We start from the raw sequence: 18021 nt of genomic DNA on the forward strand, positions 1-18021 counted from the left end.
ATCAAGTCATAGTGGTATACAGCATGAAAACAGGCCCTTCGTCCCAAATTGTCCATGCTGCCCAGTTTTTAACCACTAAGCTAGTCCCAATTGCCCGCATTTGGCTCATATCCCTCTATACTCATCTTTCCAATTTGGCTCATATCCCTCTATACTCATCTTTCCCATTTGGCTCATATCCCTCTATACCAGGGGTGGGCAAACTTTTCCGTGCAAGGGCCACATTCAGAAATTCACAATTTTAAAGGGCCGCATAGTATATTAAGTAAAATAATTACTTCACCCGGTTATGATTCTGGGCGCCTCATATAGAACATAGAACAGTACAGCACAGAACAGGCCCTTCGGCCCTCGACGTTGTGCCGAGCAATGATCACCCTACTCAAGTCAACGTATCCACCCTACACCAGTAAGTAACCCAACAGCCCCCCCCATTAACCTTAAAAAAAAATTAAAAATTAAAAAAAAAAATTTTTTTTAAAAACAAAACTTTTTTTTAATGACTTGGTGGGCCGCATAAAGAGCTTTGGCGGGCCGCATGCAGCCCGCGGGCCGTAGTTTACCCACCCCTGCTCTATACTCATCTTTCCCATATAACTGCCTAAATGCTTTTAAAAAGTCAAAATTGCCTCTACTACTGCTCGTTCCAGCCTCTCAGCACCCTGTGTGAAAAAATTGTCCCTTTGGACCCTTCTGTATTTCTCCCCACTAACCTTAAACCTATGCCCTTAAGTTTTCGACCCTCCTACATTTGAGAAAAGATGTTGACTATCTGCCTTATCGATGCCCATCATTATTTTATAGACGTCTATTCCTACACTCCAGGGAAAAAAAAAAGTCCCAGTCTACCCAGCCTCTCCTTATAACTCAAGCCATCAAGTCCCGGTAGCATCCTGGTAAATCTTTTCTGCACTCTTTCTAGTTTAATAATATCCTTTCTATAATAAGGTGACTAGATATTGAGTCCTGGATGGGACTCAAATCCAGAGCTCTGCCTGAGAGGAAAGGACATTATCCACCATGCCACAAGGTTTCCATTTTCTTCCCTGAACACTATAAAATCTTAATGGTCCTTTCAGAGACTGAAAAGACCAGAATACCCCAATCTTTGGATACTTTACGGGTTGTATTAGTTGAGATGCTGACATAGTTTAATACTATATTTACTTTATTGATTGAGTTAGTCAAACATGTTGACATTATTCAAACATGTTGAATATCAAACCTATGAAAATCTTGAGATTTCATTCAACTTAACCTTTACCCAGTTCAATAACATTCATGGAGTGCATATGTAACGCAGCTTTTGTGTGTAGTGCTTTACATTTGACCGCATTACATTTTATCAACTGCTGTCTCACATAAATATGTAAATTTGTATTGATTTATTTGGAGTTTCTGAGGTGTCCCTCCTAGATTAATGTTATCTATACTTTTGGCCAATTTGCATTGAATTTCTGAATCCAAGTCATTAATGTAAATGAGCAATAGGCACCTCAAAACCAATCTTTGAGTCACTATGCTCCTCCCACTGGATTGTGGTCTTCTCCCAGCCAGCCAATTAATTGCACATTTTAGTCTAAATCGCGACTGTTTGAGATTAACTAAGGAACAATGTTGAAGGTGTTTTAGATATCGAGGCAATGTCTGCTTGTTCTAGGGCTTTTGTCCACATTCATATATCACTTTATAAAAGAAAGTCAAGCAGGTTCATTGAGCATAACTGTCCCTTGCTAAATCTATATAGACCATTCTTTATTGCATTATTGTACAGGTAATCCTCTAATTCATTCAATCAACAGACTCTCCCAAGTGTTTAATTTCCTCACATTTCTGATTTCATACAATCAATTTTGTATTTGTTTTAAGCCTATCTCATTCATATCAGTCATTAATTTTACCTGCATTGTTGTCATCTGTAAAAGATGTTTATTAATCTTGCTTACAAAATACTAGCAGGAAACATCATTTATTAAATTGACTACTTACTTCTACTCTTCCATGACTGCAAATACCAAAAGACAGGTGCTGCATCTACAACAATGCCTTAAGATCCTTCTTTTAACATATTTCTACAGTCTTCTATTATTTCTAGAAAATGCCAATACAGTTCATTCTTCCCCACTCAATTTCTGTTTCTTAAGGCATTCACCATCACATCAGTTTTACCTGCACTTGCTGTTTCCAGTTAATTAAAAAAAAAATCTCGTCTGCTCACCATTATGATTTCTGTGAAGAACTGCCTGTTGTTCTCTGCTAAGTGTTGAGGGTGAGCTGTACGTCTTGGCCCAAACAACTTGTTTTAGCTATTCCCTGATGTATTTGAAGTTAGTCCTTATGATATTGTATGAGACTGATGGTCCTGCGGAATTTTGAATTCCAGAATATTCAATTAAATATTCACAGAAAATTGGTGTGCAGGTGAGAAGGAAGGCAAATGGAATTTTGCCCTTTATAGCTAAAGGAACAAAGGATAGGAAAAGGAAAGTATTGCTACAACTGAACAGGGCATTGGTGGGACCATGTCTGAAGTATTGTGTACAGCTTTGGTCCCGAATGATTCTGGAGTCACAACCTTGTAAAAATGAAAGACAAACAAATGATGTTTTTAATTGCAGTTGTGTATGCAATCCAACACTTTTTGCCACACACTCATCCTCTGCAGTGCCAGCTGATTATTCAGGTACAGCATAATATTCAAAGTTTCTTAGAGTGTAAATATCTACTATCAGTGTGGTATCATGAGGTATAAAACTCAAAAGATCACAATCAAAACCTGATTACATTGCAATAACTCAAAAGCGTTCAATAAAGAGACACATGCACTGGCTTTAGCACCGTGAAAAGTTAATTATTTTATTGGGAAGGTGGATTATGCAAGTTGACCGGAATGGACATTTGTTTGTCAAAATAATAAATTGATACTCGAATGCCAAAGGTATACTTCCTAATCTGGGGTTTAAGATCTGAATACTTTACAGACAATTCAAAAATCAGAATATGGATCCACTGTAACAAATAAATAACAAGTGCAGGCACATATAAAAAGTTTTTTTCTCAAATAAATGGAGCTACAGGACAAAAATTTTAAAAGTCAGTCCCATAATAATGAACAAATGATAACTCTGATTTTAAAAAAGATTACGATTTCCTAAAGCAAACTGCAATAGCTGCCCAACTTGGGAAGTTAATCATTCAATTGAATGAAATGTGACTGGTGAGAATAAACAGCTCAGTTGTCATCTGCTTCAAGGTTAATATTGTTTCCGAATTTTGCATAGAGTTGAACTTTAAGATCAGATAACACCTGCTGAATGGCCTCCACACGAGTCTGCAAAACCTGGATCTCGTCTTGGAGACTTTGCTGAAAAATAAAGTTGAAAGTTTTGTCAGGGTACAGTCAGGGAAATTCAAATGTTCTTTATTAATTCAAAACATTCTACATTCATTGAATTGGGGCCAAAAGGCAGTGAAAACAGCTTTAGGGATAATTTTGATGTGTTAAACAAAATCAGAGAAGCTAATGGCAATACGCACTTGGGAGTCACTTTGCAGCCAAGGCACAAAAAAAATCTCATTATCTGTAATGTTTTTCATTTCACAGTTTGAAAGTAAGGGGGGGCAGGGGAGAAGAGGCAATGTGGATCTCCTGCTAAATCAGGAAGCACCAGAACACAAGTGAAGAAGAAGCCAGTGCCTCAGGCCACCATCACTGCCTCATTATGCTAGCTGTACTGGCTGAGGTTATTCGTGAAGGTCCCGCCTGCTCAACCTTGTCCTCACCTGTTGGACATCAGGTTCCCGAACAGGTGTCACGAGTGTGGCGACTAGGGGATTTTCACAGTAACTTCATTGCAGTATTAATGTAAGCCTACTTGTGACAATAATAAAGATTATTAAATCATCACCAGTCAGCTCTCCCCCACAAAGTGGCCATCTGGGACGATGGCAACTTTACCTATGCTAGCAAGTTGCCTTCATGAGGGAAATAAAAGCTGGCGGAATCAAACCCCTCGTTCTAGAATGCCCCAGAAGAGGAAACATCTGCTCCACATCTACTTTATCCATACCTTTTATCATATTGTATACCTCAATTTGATGTCCCCCTCATTCTTCTAAACTCTATAGAGCTTATCGGCCTAAACTGTTCAATATCTCTTCATAGGACAAACCCCTCATCTCTGGAATTAACCTAGCGAACCTTCTCTGGACTGCCTCCAATGCGGCTATGTTTTTCCTCGGGTGGGGTACCAGGACTGTGCAGTGCTCCAATGCCAGTTGCAACAGTTCCTTACCTTTGTATTCTATTCGTTTGGCTATAAATGCCAACATTCCATTTGCTTTCTTTATTATCTGCTGTACCTGTAATTTCTGTGACTCGTGAGCGAGGATCCCAGATCCCTCTGCAACGGAAGACCCCAAAGTCTCTCCCCATTTAGATAATAAGTTGCCGTCACATTTTTCTGACCAGGATGCATGACCTCACACTTATCCACATTAAACTCCCATCTGCCACATTTTGGCCCACTTTCCTGACCTATCTGTATCCATTAGTAAGGTTATTTCCTCACTGCAACTTATTGTCCCACCTATTTTTGTGTCATCTGAAAATTTGTAGCAAGACTTCCTTATTCTTGAACTCAAATTTCTTTGAAATTAAGGGAAACATGCCATTTGCCTTCCTAATAAAAACAAACATGCTATGTGCCTTCCTAATTGCTTATTGTACCTGCATGTTAACTGTGGGTCCCTCATATGAGTACTTGCAAATCTCTTACAACATCAACATTTAGAAATTCCATGCCTTTTAAAAAATATCGTGCTGCTCTATTTTTCAGAACAAGGTGAGTAGCCTCATACTTCCCCAGATTGTACTCCATCGACAACCCTGTTGCCCCCTCACCTTACCTGCCTATATCGATTTGCGGCCTTTTTGTGTTCTCGCATCTTACATTCCTACCTTGCTTTGACTTGTCAGCAAGCGTGGATACCTTACTCTCAGTCTTCTTCCAAGTTATTAATATAGCTTGTGGACGGCTGGGGTCCGAGTATTGATCTTTGAGACACTCTACTGGTTGCACCCTGCCAACTTGATAATGCCTCATTTATTCCTCCTCTACCGCTTCCTGTCAGTTGAACAATCCTCCATCCTTGCTGGTATGTTGCCACCAACTCTGTACCCTTATCTAGCATATTAACCTTTTCTGTGGCATTTGCCGGATGCCTTTTGGAAGTCTCGATATTTTACATATACTGGTTTCACTTCCTCTGCCTTACCAATTGCATCCTAATAGAAACTTGCAAATTTTGCAAAGACAAAACTATGTTGACTCTGTCTGATCATACTGTGATTTCCAAGTCCATCGTTAAGACTTCCTTAATAATAGATTCCAGTATTGGTGAGTTGCTCCAATGCATCTTGCAGATGATATACAGTGCTGCCACTGTGTATCAGTGGTGGAGAGAATTAATGCTTTAGGTGATTTATAAGGTGCCATTCAAGGGGGCTGCTGTACAAGAAGGCCCGTGTCCTTGTACATCAGTCACTGAAAGTAAGCAAGCTGTTACAGGTGGTAAAGAAGACAAACGGTACGCTGGATTTCAGAGCGAGAGGATTTGAGTAAAGGAGGAGGGATGTCTTGCTGAAATTATACAGTGGCTTGATAAGACGACAGCTTTGGTTTCCTTATGAGGAAGGATGTTCTTGCTCCAGAGGGAGTGCAGGGAAGGTATTCCAGACTGATTCCTAGGTTGGCGGGACTGACGTATGAGGAGAGATTGAAGAAGTTATGATTATATTCACTGGAGTTTAGATAAATATGGGTGCATTTCGTAAAAACCTAATAAAAATAAAACAGGACTAGACAGGGTAGATGCAGAAAGGATGTTCCCGATGATGAGGGAGTCCAGAACAAGGATCACAGTCTAAGAATACAGGACTGAGTTGAGGAGAACTTTCTTCACCCAGAGAGTGGTGAGCCAGTGGAATTCGCTACCAAAGAAAGCAGTTGAGGCCAAAACATTGTATATTTTCAAGGAGTTAGGTGCAGTTCTTGGGGCTAAAGGGATCAAAGGATACAGGGGGAAAGCAGGAACAGGTTACTGAGTTGGATGATCAACCATGATCATAATGAATAAGTAGAGTACGCTCAAAGGACAGAATGGCCTACTCCTACTCCTATTTTTTATTACTATGATCCCAGTTGATTTGTGGGAGGTTTTTTACCCAGAAAGTTAAGCAGCACGGTAGCTAGCATCAATGCTTCACAGCTCCAGGGTCCCCGGTTCGATTCCCGGCTGGGTCACTGTCTGTGCGGAGTCTGCACGTCCTCCCCGTGTGTGCGTGGATTTCCTCCGGGTGCTCCGGTTTCCTCCCACAGTCCAAAAATGTGCGGGTTAGGTGGATTGGCCAGGCTAAATTGCCCTTAGTGTCCTAAAAAATAATGTTAATGGGGGTTGTTGGGTTACTGGTATAGGGTGGATACGTGGGCTTGAGTAGGGTGATCATTGCTCGGCACAACATTGAGGGCTGAAGGGCCTGTTCTGTACTGTACTGTTCTAATTCTAAAAAGTGGCGACAGTCTGGAATACACTGCCTGGGAGGGTGGTAAGAGGCGGGGTGCCTCACATCCTTTAAAAAGTATCTTGATGAGTACTTGGCATGCCATAACATTCAAGGTTATGGGCCACGTGCTGGCAAGTGGGATTAGGTGGGCAGGTCAGGGCTTTCATTGTGTCAGTTTTGACTTGACGGGCCAAAGGGCTTCTTCTGCACTGTTGTATTCTGTGATTTATTATCCCACTTTCTTTCCAGCTCAGTTGTACATTTAGTTCAAATACAAAAGTTATTTTTTAGCTACATATTTAGGTCCCTCTAGAAATCTGGTAGTAAACCAGCTACTTATTCTATCTACAGCTGATAGGCTGATGCTTCTCTGTACGCTGTACCTCCTGAAACTCTTTTCATCATAGCTCGCATATCCATCAACATTTCCCCAAAACTGCAACTTTTTTTTGGGGTGTGGGGGGTATGGGGAGGAAGAATCAAATCAATGGCCATCATAATCTATTCCATATAAGTATTTTGAATAAACAGGAATACTGTTTAAATAATGCAAGCAAATTGAAGAGAATTCCTAAGTTCATTCTTACAACAAATCCTCCCAAGACCAGCTAACATCTATATTCCCTCCCTGATCAACTCCTTCCTCTCCCACTCCCTCCCTCATCACTCACTCATCTTCTCCCACCCCATAGTTCCTCTGTCCACACCCATCATTCAGGCGTCATTGCTTGAAGAGCAGCTACTTCAAAAAGTTGCAGTTATATATTGTAATGGTCCACAATCTACACTAGTTCTGATGAAGGGTCACTGACCTCTTTTTCTCTGCACAGATGCCGCCTGATGTACTGAGCATTTCCAACGCCTCCCATTTCTATTGAAGCAAATATAATCCCTTTTGCCAGCCCTCCAAAAAAATAATCAAGACTCCGATAGTTTCTCGTTCCCCTTCAGCAAGAAACCCAGCAACAGCTGCCTGAGATCTGGTTTGGCACAACGTTAAACATAAATTCTTAAAACCAGGTACAAAGAATACATAAACAACAGGCTGAACAAACAAAATTCAATGTCCAATACACTGAGAATTCAAGTAGCAGAGCTAAGTAATAAAACCTTTGTTGCCTTTTCGTTAAAGAAGCAAAACTAGAGATAGACAGACTAGGCTACAAGTTCTTATCACAGGGGTATGTGTGGACGTGCCCAGTTGTCATGTTCTGTCAACTGGCCGGCAGGAATGATGCACTACAGTTCTTGACTAGTTAAGATAATTTATTATAAAACAAATGCGTGGCAAAGATAACTGGAATAAATATATAACAAACTAACACTAACTAATTATTCTAGATCTACTTCAAAATACATCTATCCACTAACACGACGTACTCCCAACTCCCAAGGAACAGAGTTACATGGTAGGTTTACACTGCCATCGGCTGGTCAGAGGCAGTACAGATTTGCTTGCTTGAGATTCCCTGTGGTATTGATAATTTTAGTTTGTGTTTGGTCCTAGCTCAGCAGTTTATGGGACATATTAGCTAGATACAGATTATATAATTAATGGGAGGAGCCAGGTCTGTCTGCAGGTTACAGTTTTGCCAAATGCTGTTAGGTTGAGAAGGGCCTGCCAAGACAGCAGTGTACCGGATCTGCTCTTGAAAGGGTCACTCGCCAAAACGTCTCTACACCGAGGACCGGAAGTGGACCTGTTTTGTTAACTTTTTAAAGTTAAAGATTTTCCTTTTGTTTAAGAACTGTTGAATTGTTTATTGTAAAACTATTTCTTTGATGTTAATATGGTTAATTCTGTGTTTAAATTAAAGTTTGCTTTGACATAAAAAATACCTATTGGTCAGAGTCATCACTCCTGCGGTGAAGTATCCTATCCTTACAGTTTTACAAATTGAAAATTATTTGGGGTTTCTCGTCCTGTTTAGTGTGCCTAATTATATTTTTCCAATTAAGGGACAATTTAGTGTGGCCAATCCACCTTTAGTAGCTGCAGCTGCTCTCTCTGTTGCTCTGTTTGCTGCTGTGTCCAGAGCTGGTGGTTGCTGAATTGCCTGGATGAAGGACAAAGGAGAGAGGGAGGATGACATTTGCTGCTACATGGTTTATCTGAAGCTCACCGGATGTTACAGGGTCCTGCAAGAGAGGCAAAACAGTCTTCACAGATGAAGGTTTGGGCTGACCTGGAGTGGATAAAGTTCCAGCCTGGGACTGGATTGAAACACTGCCTGCCTCCCTGCATTTGCAGAGCCTGCAGCAGGAGAGGAGGAGAGGTCGGGACTGTTTGCTGTTTTCTCGATCTACAGGACCCTTGGAGCTGGGACTGTTTGTAGTTTGCTGCGTGTTTCACCTACAGAGCCCTTGGGCCTGAGGCCTCCCAGCAAACAGGAGGTTGCTGCAACACTTGGAAGGGGACGAAGAGAAGGAGGTTGGTGCAACAGGACTTTATCTTGTTTTCATCTGCCGATAACACCGAGACGGGATAATATCCGTGGCCTGTTTTGCTGGACCCTTGTTGGGCTGAAGACCCTGTCCCCCACCCACCCACGCGCTGCTGGATCGAAGACCTTTTGAGGGACCAGCCCCCAAGACTTTCCTCGGTACCGGACTGTCCTTTTGTGACTTAACTTCCTGCTCCTTCCTCCCCTTCCCTCCCTTGTACTCGGGGCACACCGCGGTCTGTCCCCCTGTGCCTTTCTCTTCCCCCCCCCCCCTCTCCTCCCCTTCAGTTACTCTCTCCCTCCCCTTTCTCCCCTAACATCCACCAATGACCGGGATGGCAACAACGCTGCCGACACCAGTGGTGGGGCCCTCTACAGCCACCTATGCAGCTGGTGTTAGGTCACCGTTTTGCCTCTTGCCCCAAAATCTTGTGAAGTGCTGCGCCCACCCCACCATGTCAATAGAGGCCTGCGCCTGTGCTATGGCCAAGGTTGTTGGCCCTTCGGCCATAGTTGCAGCCTCAAAGGTGTATGGCAAAGCTGTCTTCTTTTTGAGAGCTGAGCAGGTGGTCCACCTCACCCTGGGCAGGATCTAGCTGGCGGTGGACCCGCTGGAGGCCAGTGCCGAGAGTTATCCTCTCTAATGTCCCGCCTTTTATTCCCACGGAGCTCCTCCTCACCCACATCCATCAACTGGGGGAGGTACAGTCAAGGTTGATACCGCTCCCGCTGGGCCTCAAAGATCCCACCCTCACGCATATTTTCTCATTCTGGTGCGAGGTCTTTGTTTGCCTGGCCCGGGAGGAGGTCCTGGAAGGGACTTTTGAGATCCCTTTTGGGGACAAAACCTACCGTATCTTCTGGCCCGCGGGTGGCGTGTGGTGCCAGGCCTGCAAAAAGGTGGGACATATTAGAAAAAATTGCCCCACCTCTAACACTGCCGCTGGTGGTGCCGCCGCCCCTCTACTTCCACTGGCGTGGAGGTGAGGGGTCGGCCGTGTGGCCGGAAGGCTGAGGGGAAGCCCAGCAGGGCGATTCGCTAGCGGTCAGGTTTGGGTGCTTCTGACCCTCTATCCCTGACTGACCCAGTACCCCTGGCTACCAACCCGGGTGCAGCTGTTACGCTTCACCCACCAACACCCTCAGCCCAGTGACATTTCGCCACCGCAAGCCGGGACCCTCTGGGTGGCAGTAGTGAGGTGCACGACCTCAAACCAGAGGTGCTCTGTCCCAGCCACAAATTCTGGAGAGAAGCATTGAGGGATAAGGAGTCAGCCTGGAGGCACCTCCAGAGATAGAGGTCTCCCTGGCGTGTGACCCTCTCCACCACAAACGGCGTTACTCCAGGTTCTTTTCCATCGATGTCACGCCCAGTCCCCGAAAGAAAAGAGGCGGGGGGATAATGAGAAAATCCCAGCATCTGCCGCTGTCCGTCGAGCAGGGGGCTTCGGGGGTGGGCGGGACCCAAGGGGGCCCATTCCAACCAGTACAATTTAGAACCCCAGACTTGTTCAATTTCTCGGGGGAGGGGGTCAGCGATAACACCCTGCTTCTTATGTTCGTAGCAGGTTATGGTTTGGAAGACCCTCTGTCCCAACCGCTGTCTTTGGGCACCTTATTTTCGGGGCCTTCTAGTGACAAGGTGGCAGGGGCGGAGCAGGCATCTGCACCACTGCCTCCCGTTGGCTCCGGACCCCGGGAGGAGCCTGAGGAGATCCCGCCTGTCGATCCCGGTGGCGGGCTCAAGGCAGCCCCCGAGTTGGTTGGTAGGCCCACGTCGCCCACCGCACTCAGTGTGGTAGAGGATTCGGGCCCGGAGGGCGACTGTCCGAAGGCTGTCAGCCGCCCAGTGTCGGGAGCGCAGGGTGCACGAGATGGTCTGTAGCAGGGTGCGCGTCTCACTCGTGCCTGACACTATGTCGCCCCTCACCCCTCTGGGGAACTCCCAGAATCTGGCACATCATAATTGAAGGTTCTTTTCTTTTTCTGCCTCTGTAGCTAGTTCAGGCAGTGCCCTAATGGGCCCCCCTTCACCAACACTCCGACTCGCTCCCTCCCCACCACCCTCCTTTCCCCTCTCTCCCCACCTACGCCCTTCCTTTCCCTTCTGTTGGTAGAGGCAAGGGTATCTGGTCTCTCCAGTGCAAAGTTTAGTGCTTGTACCATTTGTTTTTTGTAGAAATGTGTTGTGAACTGTTTTAATAATCAGAGTATCCACCCCCCCCTCCCCGTACATTGGTACTAAGGCGAGGATACCCTGTTTCTCCAACACAAAATGAGTGTTTGCACCGTTTGGTCTTGTATATATTTTTTTACTGTTTTAATAAAAAGATATGGTCAATCCACCTAACCTGCACATCTTTTTTTTATATAAATTTAAGAGTACTCAATTATTTTGTTTTCAATTAAGGAGCAATTTAGCGTGGCCAATCCACCTAACCTGCAAATCATTGGGTTGTGGGAGTGAAACTCACGCAGACGTGGGGAGAATGCGCAAACTCCATATGGACAGTGACCCAGGGTCGGGATTCCTCAGCGCCGCAGTCCAAGTGCTAACCACTGCGCCGCATGCCGCCCTTTTAATCTGCACATCTTTGGATTGTGGGAGTGAAACCCACGCAGACATGGGGAGAATGTGCAAACTCCACACAGACAGTGACCCGGGGCTGGGACCGAACCCGGGTGCTACGCGCAATAGGCAGCAGTGCTAACCATTGCGCCACCATGCCGCCCTTTTGTCCTGTATCCTAACAAAGTTGTAATCTGGTCCAGAATCCTAACACAACCAGATACTTTGTTTTACTTTATCTTGTGCTCCACTCATATCTAAAGTGAAGAAAGTTCCAACAGAACAGTCCCTGCATGAGCGAAGGAGGGGATTGGGAAATCTGATGCATCCTACTCAGCCAATGATCGCTGGTAAGAGCAACTGCAACTACTGGCTCAGTAGCCTGTCAACATGCCAGACTGGCTGCTTTGGACATAGAGCACTCTGGCTGTCAGGCTACTTGGCCAATGAGCCGGGGACCCCACTAGAGACACAGGCCCCAAGTGGTCAGCACTTTCTGCAGCCCCCTCTCCTGAGCCCTGAAAGCAGCTCCTGCCAGAATTTGCTGAATCAAATATCATAACAACTTGCAATTTTTAAAGTAGCATTAGCATCTCATCTCATGGTATTTCACATAAATCAGACAAACACAAGAGTCTGAGTGATATAGAGGTAGAGCTGGACATATTAGAAATGAACAAAAGAGGTTGATTTTAGAAGAGTGTTAAAAGGACAAGGTGGAAATGGAGAGGTAGAGGGAGTGAATTCCAGAATGAAGAGCTTAGGCACGTGCAGGCATAGTTACCAAGGGCGAGTGAAGGGAGGGAGAAAGAAATGCATACACATTACAAGCTAGTCAGATGGATAAAAGTTCAACAAGACTTGCTTGGCCAAGGTGGTTACAGATAGAGGTCAAACATAGAAAATAGAAGCAGAAAGTGGCCATTCGGCCCTTCGAGCCTGCTCCTCCATTCATTGTGATCATGGCTGATCATCAAGTTCAATACCCTGATCCTGTCTTCCCCACATATCCCTTGATCCCTTTAGCCTCAAGAGTTATATCTAATTTGAGGTGAGGAACCCCATGATGAATTTAATTCAAGGATGAGAATTTGAAGTGAGGCGTTCTGGGACCAAAAGCCAATGTAGGTCAACAAGGAAAGCAGTGATGGGCCAGCGAAGATGGTTCTAGGGTTGTGAGGGACAGTTTATGGGATTAGAAGCTCAACGCTGTGTCAAATAGGATCCCACGGTTACAAGCAGTCTGTGTCAATTGGAGACAGTGGCCTGGGATGGAAATAGAATTAGTGGGAGGGAACAAGGTCTGTGGCAGGAGTGGAAAACTGTTTAACTGGAGGACATTGCAGCTCTTCCAAGATTCAATGACAGACAAACAGTTAAACTGCAAAGGTATAAGCAAATTTCTGTTTTTGTTTCAGATTTCAGCATCCACGTAAATACTGCACAATCTTAGCAGGTCTGACAGCATCTGTGGAGAGAGAAGGGAGCTAATGTTTTGAGTCTGGGTGACTCCTTAACAAAGCTTTGTCAAAGAGTCATCCAGACTCAAAACATTAGATCCTAAGGAACTTCGGCATGTCCAAATTAACTCTTACCAATGCACCATAGAAAGTATCCTGTCTGGCTGCATCACAGCCTGGCATAGCAACTGCTCGGCCCAAGACCACAAGAAACTTCAGAGAGTCGTGAACACAGTCCAGTCCATCACACAAATCTGCCTCCCATTCATTGACTCCATCTACACCTCCCGTTGCCTGGGGAAAGCGGGCAGCATAATCAAGAACCCCTCCCACCTGTCTTACTCACTCTTCCATCGGGCAGGATATACAAAAGTCAAAAACAGCTTCTTCCCCACTGTTACCAGACACTTAAACGACTCTCTTATGGACTGACCTCATTAACACTACACCCCTGTATGCTTCACCTGATGCCGGTGTTATCTAGTTACATTGTGTACCTTGTGTTGCCCTATTATGTAGTTTCTTTCATTTCCTTTTTTTTTCATGTACTTAATGATCCGTTGAGCTGCTCACAGAAAGATACTTTTCACTGTACCTTGGTACACATGACAATAAACAAATTCAAATCCAAATCCTCCTCTTTCTATATACTGCAAAGGCTGCAGAATGATGGAGACTGGTGATATAGAGGTAGAGCTGGGTGTCAGCATATCTGTGAATGCATATCTCTTGATTTTGTGGAGCAGCAGGTAAAGGAGTAAGAGGTCAAGAATCAATCCTTGGATGACTCCAGAGGGACATGGGCAAAGAAATGCTACTGCTGGAGGTGCTTTAACCACAATTGAACAGACAAGAATTAAATGAGGCAAGGTCAATCCAGTCAAGCTGGACAATGGAGAAGGATATGTGGTCAACTGTGTCAAATGCTGTGGGGCAGGGGAGAAGGGAACTTCACAATGGTCACAAGGAGTAGGAGAGGAGCCATAGTAGGTTTGGTTTGATGGGCTGAGGGTGAGGAAGCGAGCTATTAGAACCAAATTAGTGGATGGTTCATCTTGCTGAGGAACAAATCCATGATCCTTACATTAGTTCTTCGAGGTGAGCGTAGAGATAACAAATAGATTTAAGAAGGCAGCTGGAAATTAGCGGGAGGCGGCTGGAAATTAGCGGGAGGCGGCTGGAAATTAGCGGGAGGCGGCTGGAAATTAGCGGGAGGCGGCTGGAAATTAGCGGGAGGCGGCTGGAAATTAGCGGGAGGCGGCTGGAAATTAGCGGGAGGCGGCTGGAAATTAGCGGGAGGCGGCTGGAAATTAGCGGGAGGCGGCTGGAAATTAGCGGGAGGCGGCTGGAAATTAGCGGGAGGCGGCTGGAAATTAGCGGGAGGCGGCTGGAAATTAGCGGGAGGCGGCTGGAAATTAGCGGGAGGCGGCTGGAAATTAGCGGGAGGCGGCTGGAAATTAGCGGGAGGCGGCTGGAAATTAGCGGGAGGCGGCTGGAAATTAGCGGGAGGCGGCTGGAAATTAGCGGGAGGCAGCTGGAAATTAGGCCCTCAGGAAGATTGTCTGGTCCCAGAAAACATTAAAAGAGAAAAATCAACAACGGCAGAGGTACAAAGCCGTTTTCTCTAAAGTCACACAAGTCTGCCCGTAGCCCATCTATCTGACTTTCTAATGTGACAAGAAAATGAAAATAACTGCAATGAAAAGTTATCATATTACACTTTAGTATAGCATGTGAGCTAGTTATTTTCCATTTCGCAAGGAGTTATCTTAACAGTCACAAATGGAGCTTAAGAAAATAGTCAATATAGCATCTGTTCTTTTTGCCTAACCGGAGTTCCTTCTAATCTTGTCTTATTTGAGGCTTAATTGTACAATACGCAGGTTGACTGCACAATGCAAAACTAAAAGAGCTGCATTGGCAGTACATCTTTTCTGTGAAAGAGATGGTAAGCCAAAGGCTTTCTTTTTCTCTTGTTTAGTTGCAAGTTAAATATTCCATTGCACTACTGAAGGTTCCTGGCAACCCCTCTCTCTCAATTAACACCAGCAGAAAAACACTTACCTTGTCATTCACTTTGACCACATAACAGTAACTGTTACAATTAAATTAACTAATTGCACGAGAACTACTCGAGAAGTTTGGGGAAATGATAATCCAAATCTTCTGTCTCTATTTTTACCTAAACCCACAGATCAAATTGAACAAAAATATTTCAGTGGGTTATTTGAGACATTTTAACATCTTTTCAAAGCCACTCAAAAGGAGGAAATCTTTTGACAAGCTTGAAACCTGTAATATGCCTCCACTTCACTATGTTAACTTAATATTGCCTACTCCAATCTTACTTAGGATAGATTCACACATGGTGGCAGTCCAACTTCAGTCTAAGTGCAACTACTTATTTGTGAACTGAAATAGTATAAGCAAGCACCAGTCAGCCAAGATATTTATTACCTTTGCCGCTTCTAGCATCTCCTGCGTCTCATCCTGGGAGTGACTAATAAAAACCTCGCCAATTTGATAAGGCACCAGCACAGCATCTTCATCAAGCATCATGATATCATCAGAGGCATCTTCTAGGTTCTGTAACTGTTTCTGAGTTAAATCACATGAAGCAGGATCAGTAACAGTTAAAAAATAAATAATTCCCAACTGTACACACTGAATTGTTAAGTGTTTACATATTTGCATGAGCGCCATAGTTAAAAAGAAGATTGCGCAACAGTCTTGTTGCATAAATCTTTGGCTTGGTGAAATGTGAGGAATCTTCTCATTCTTCACAACCAGGCAAGGATCACTTTCTATGATTCTTTACACACTTACTCAGGATGGCACAGTGGTTAGGACTGCTGCCTCATAGCTTCAGGGACCTGGGTTCAATTCCAGTCTTGGATGACGTTCTGTGTGGAGTTTGCACATTCCCCCCGATGTCTGCGTGGGGTTCTTCCAGGTGCTCCATGTTCCTCCCACAGTCCAAAGATATACAGGTTAGCTGGATTGGCTATGCTAAAGTTGACCCTTCGTGATCAGAGATGTTCAGGCTGGGCGGGGCTACAGAGGTGCTCTTCAGAGGGTCGGTGGAGACTTGATGGGTCGAGTGCCCTCTTTCTGCACTGTCGGGGTTCTATCGGAAGTCCACTGCTGAGTAGCACAGAACTAAAGCAATCAGCAGCTTAGGTTATGCAAGTTAGTGTCCATCAATGGAATGTTTATCCAAAGGTAAACACATTTTTAAAACTGTGCTATCAGAAGATATTTGGATTATTCAGGATAATGCACCTTTTGGACCCAGGATATCCATGACCAGGGTTCATCCTTTGATGCAAAGATTACTATGTCCATTATTTGGAGTGTTTGACAGGGTTCCAGTGATTCCCTGGGCGACTGCTAAGGAAGATCAGAAACCAGAAGATTTTGCTGCAAATAAGGCAGGGTTTTATTGTTTTCCATGGGGTGTGATATAGCTGGCAAGAGCACATTTGTTGCCCATCCCTAATTGACCTTGAATGGAGTGGCTTGCTGGGCATATCAAATTCATTCAATGCAACCACGTATTCATGACAAAACTAAGACCATCTATTTCCATCTTGATACATTGTCCAACTTTGCACCCACCCAGCTCATATTCTCATGAAACCCTCATATGTTCCTTCAATATTTCTAGCCTCGGGTATTCCAATGCATGCCTGCCTAATAATCTACTGTCTATAAACACTACCACTTTGCCACTAGAGGCTGGTTTAGCACACTGGGCTAAATAGCAGGCTTTTAAAGCAGACCAGGGCAGGCCAGCAGCACAGTTCAATTCCCGTACCAGCCTCCCCAAACAGGTGCCGGAATGTGGCGACTAGGGGCTTTTCACAGTAACTTCATTTGAAGCCTACTTGTGACAATAAGCAATTTTCACTTCAGGTCATGTAATACTTTGCTGCAATATCCCAACTTGCACCAAGTCGGGGTAGCACGGTTAGCATAGTTGCTTCACAGCTCCAGGGTCTCAGTTTCGATTCCCGGCTGGGTCACTGTCTATGCGGAGTCTGCACGTTCTCCCAGTGTCTGCGTGGGTTTCTTCCAGGTGCTCCGATTTCCTCCCACAGTCCAAAGATGTGTGGGTTACGTCTATTGTCCATGCTAAATTGCCTTTGTGTCTAAAAAGGTTAAGTGGGGGTTACTGGGTGAAGGGGATAGGGTAGATACATGGGCTTGAATAAGGTGCTCTTTGTAGGGACCGGTGCAGACTCGATGGGTCGAATAACCTCCTTCTGCACTGTAAATTCTATGATTCGAAGTCCAGATTATCCATCACGTCTGTACTCACTGACTTATAATGGCTCCCAGTTAAGCAATGCCTCTTGTTTAAATACACATTCTTTTACTGCCCGATTCCTCCCATTCTCTGCAACCTCCTACAACCCTACGGCCTTTGCGATATCTGCACTCCTAATTCTGACCTCTTGTATATTCCTGCTTTTAATAACTCACCAGAACTCCCCTTGGCAAGGCCCGAAGCTCTGGAATTCTTTCCGTAAATCTCTCCGCCTCTCAAACTTTCTTTCCTCTTTTATTACCTTAAAATCTACCTGTTCGCCCAAGCCTTTGGCCATCTGTTCCAATATTTCCTTTCCTGGCCCCATGTATAACTTTGTCACTGCTCATCTGATGGGCTTTTAGGACATTTTACCATGTTAAAGATGCTGTATGAACACAAATTGCTGTTGTAGTAAACTATTCACAGCTATTCTGTAGGAGGATAAACCCTGGATACCAGCAATTCAGTATAGCAATACATAGTACCAGCTTATAATATACCAGAACAATATATTCTTCACAAACCATATTCATGGCACAATACCTTCTCGCATTTACCTTTTTCAGTTCTATTTCTTCTTTAAGTTCTATGAGCCTGTTATTATTTCTTGCAAATTTGTTAATTTTCTGCTGGTCTTCAAAAGTGACATTGACATCTTCTACTGCCTATAA

General features: G+C 44.4%; 1 protein-coding gene across 1 annotated transcript in view; it reads right to left on the reverse strand.

Moving 5' to 3' along the window:
- Window positions 1–2830: 2830 nt before the first annotated feature.
- The window catches only part of pfdn4 (prefoldin subunit 4), a 29221-nt gene continuing 14030 nt past the window's right edge, over window positions 2831–18021 (reverse strand). Inside the window, exons 2-4 of the mRNA XM_038803104.1 lie at window positions 17908–18015; window positions 15496–15636; window positions 2831–3364 (exon numbers count right to left, since the gene is read on the reverse strand). Coding sequence (XP_038659032.1) covers window positions 3233–3364; window positions 15496–15636; window positions 17908–18015 — 381 coding nt within the window. The 3' untranslated portion in view covers window positions 2831–3232. The remainder of the gene's footprint in view (window positions 3365–15495; window positions 15637–17907; window positions 18016–18021) is intronic.

The sequence above is a fragment of the Scyliorhinus canicula genome, chromosome 7 (assembly GCF_902713615.1).
Source record: "Scyliorhinus canicula chromosome 7, sScyCan1.1, whole genome shotgun sequence".
NCBI lineage: Eukaryota > Metazoa > Chordata > Chondrichthyes > Carcharhiniformes > Scyliorhinidae > Scyliorhinus > Scyliorhinus canicula.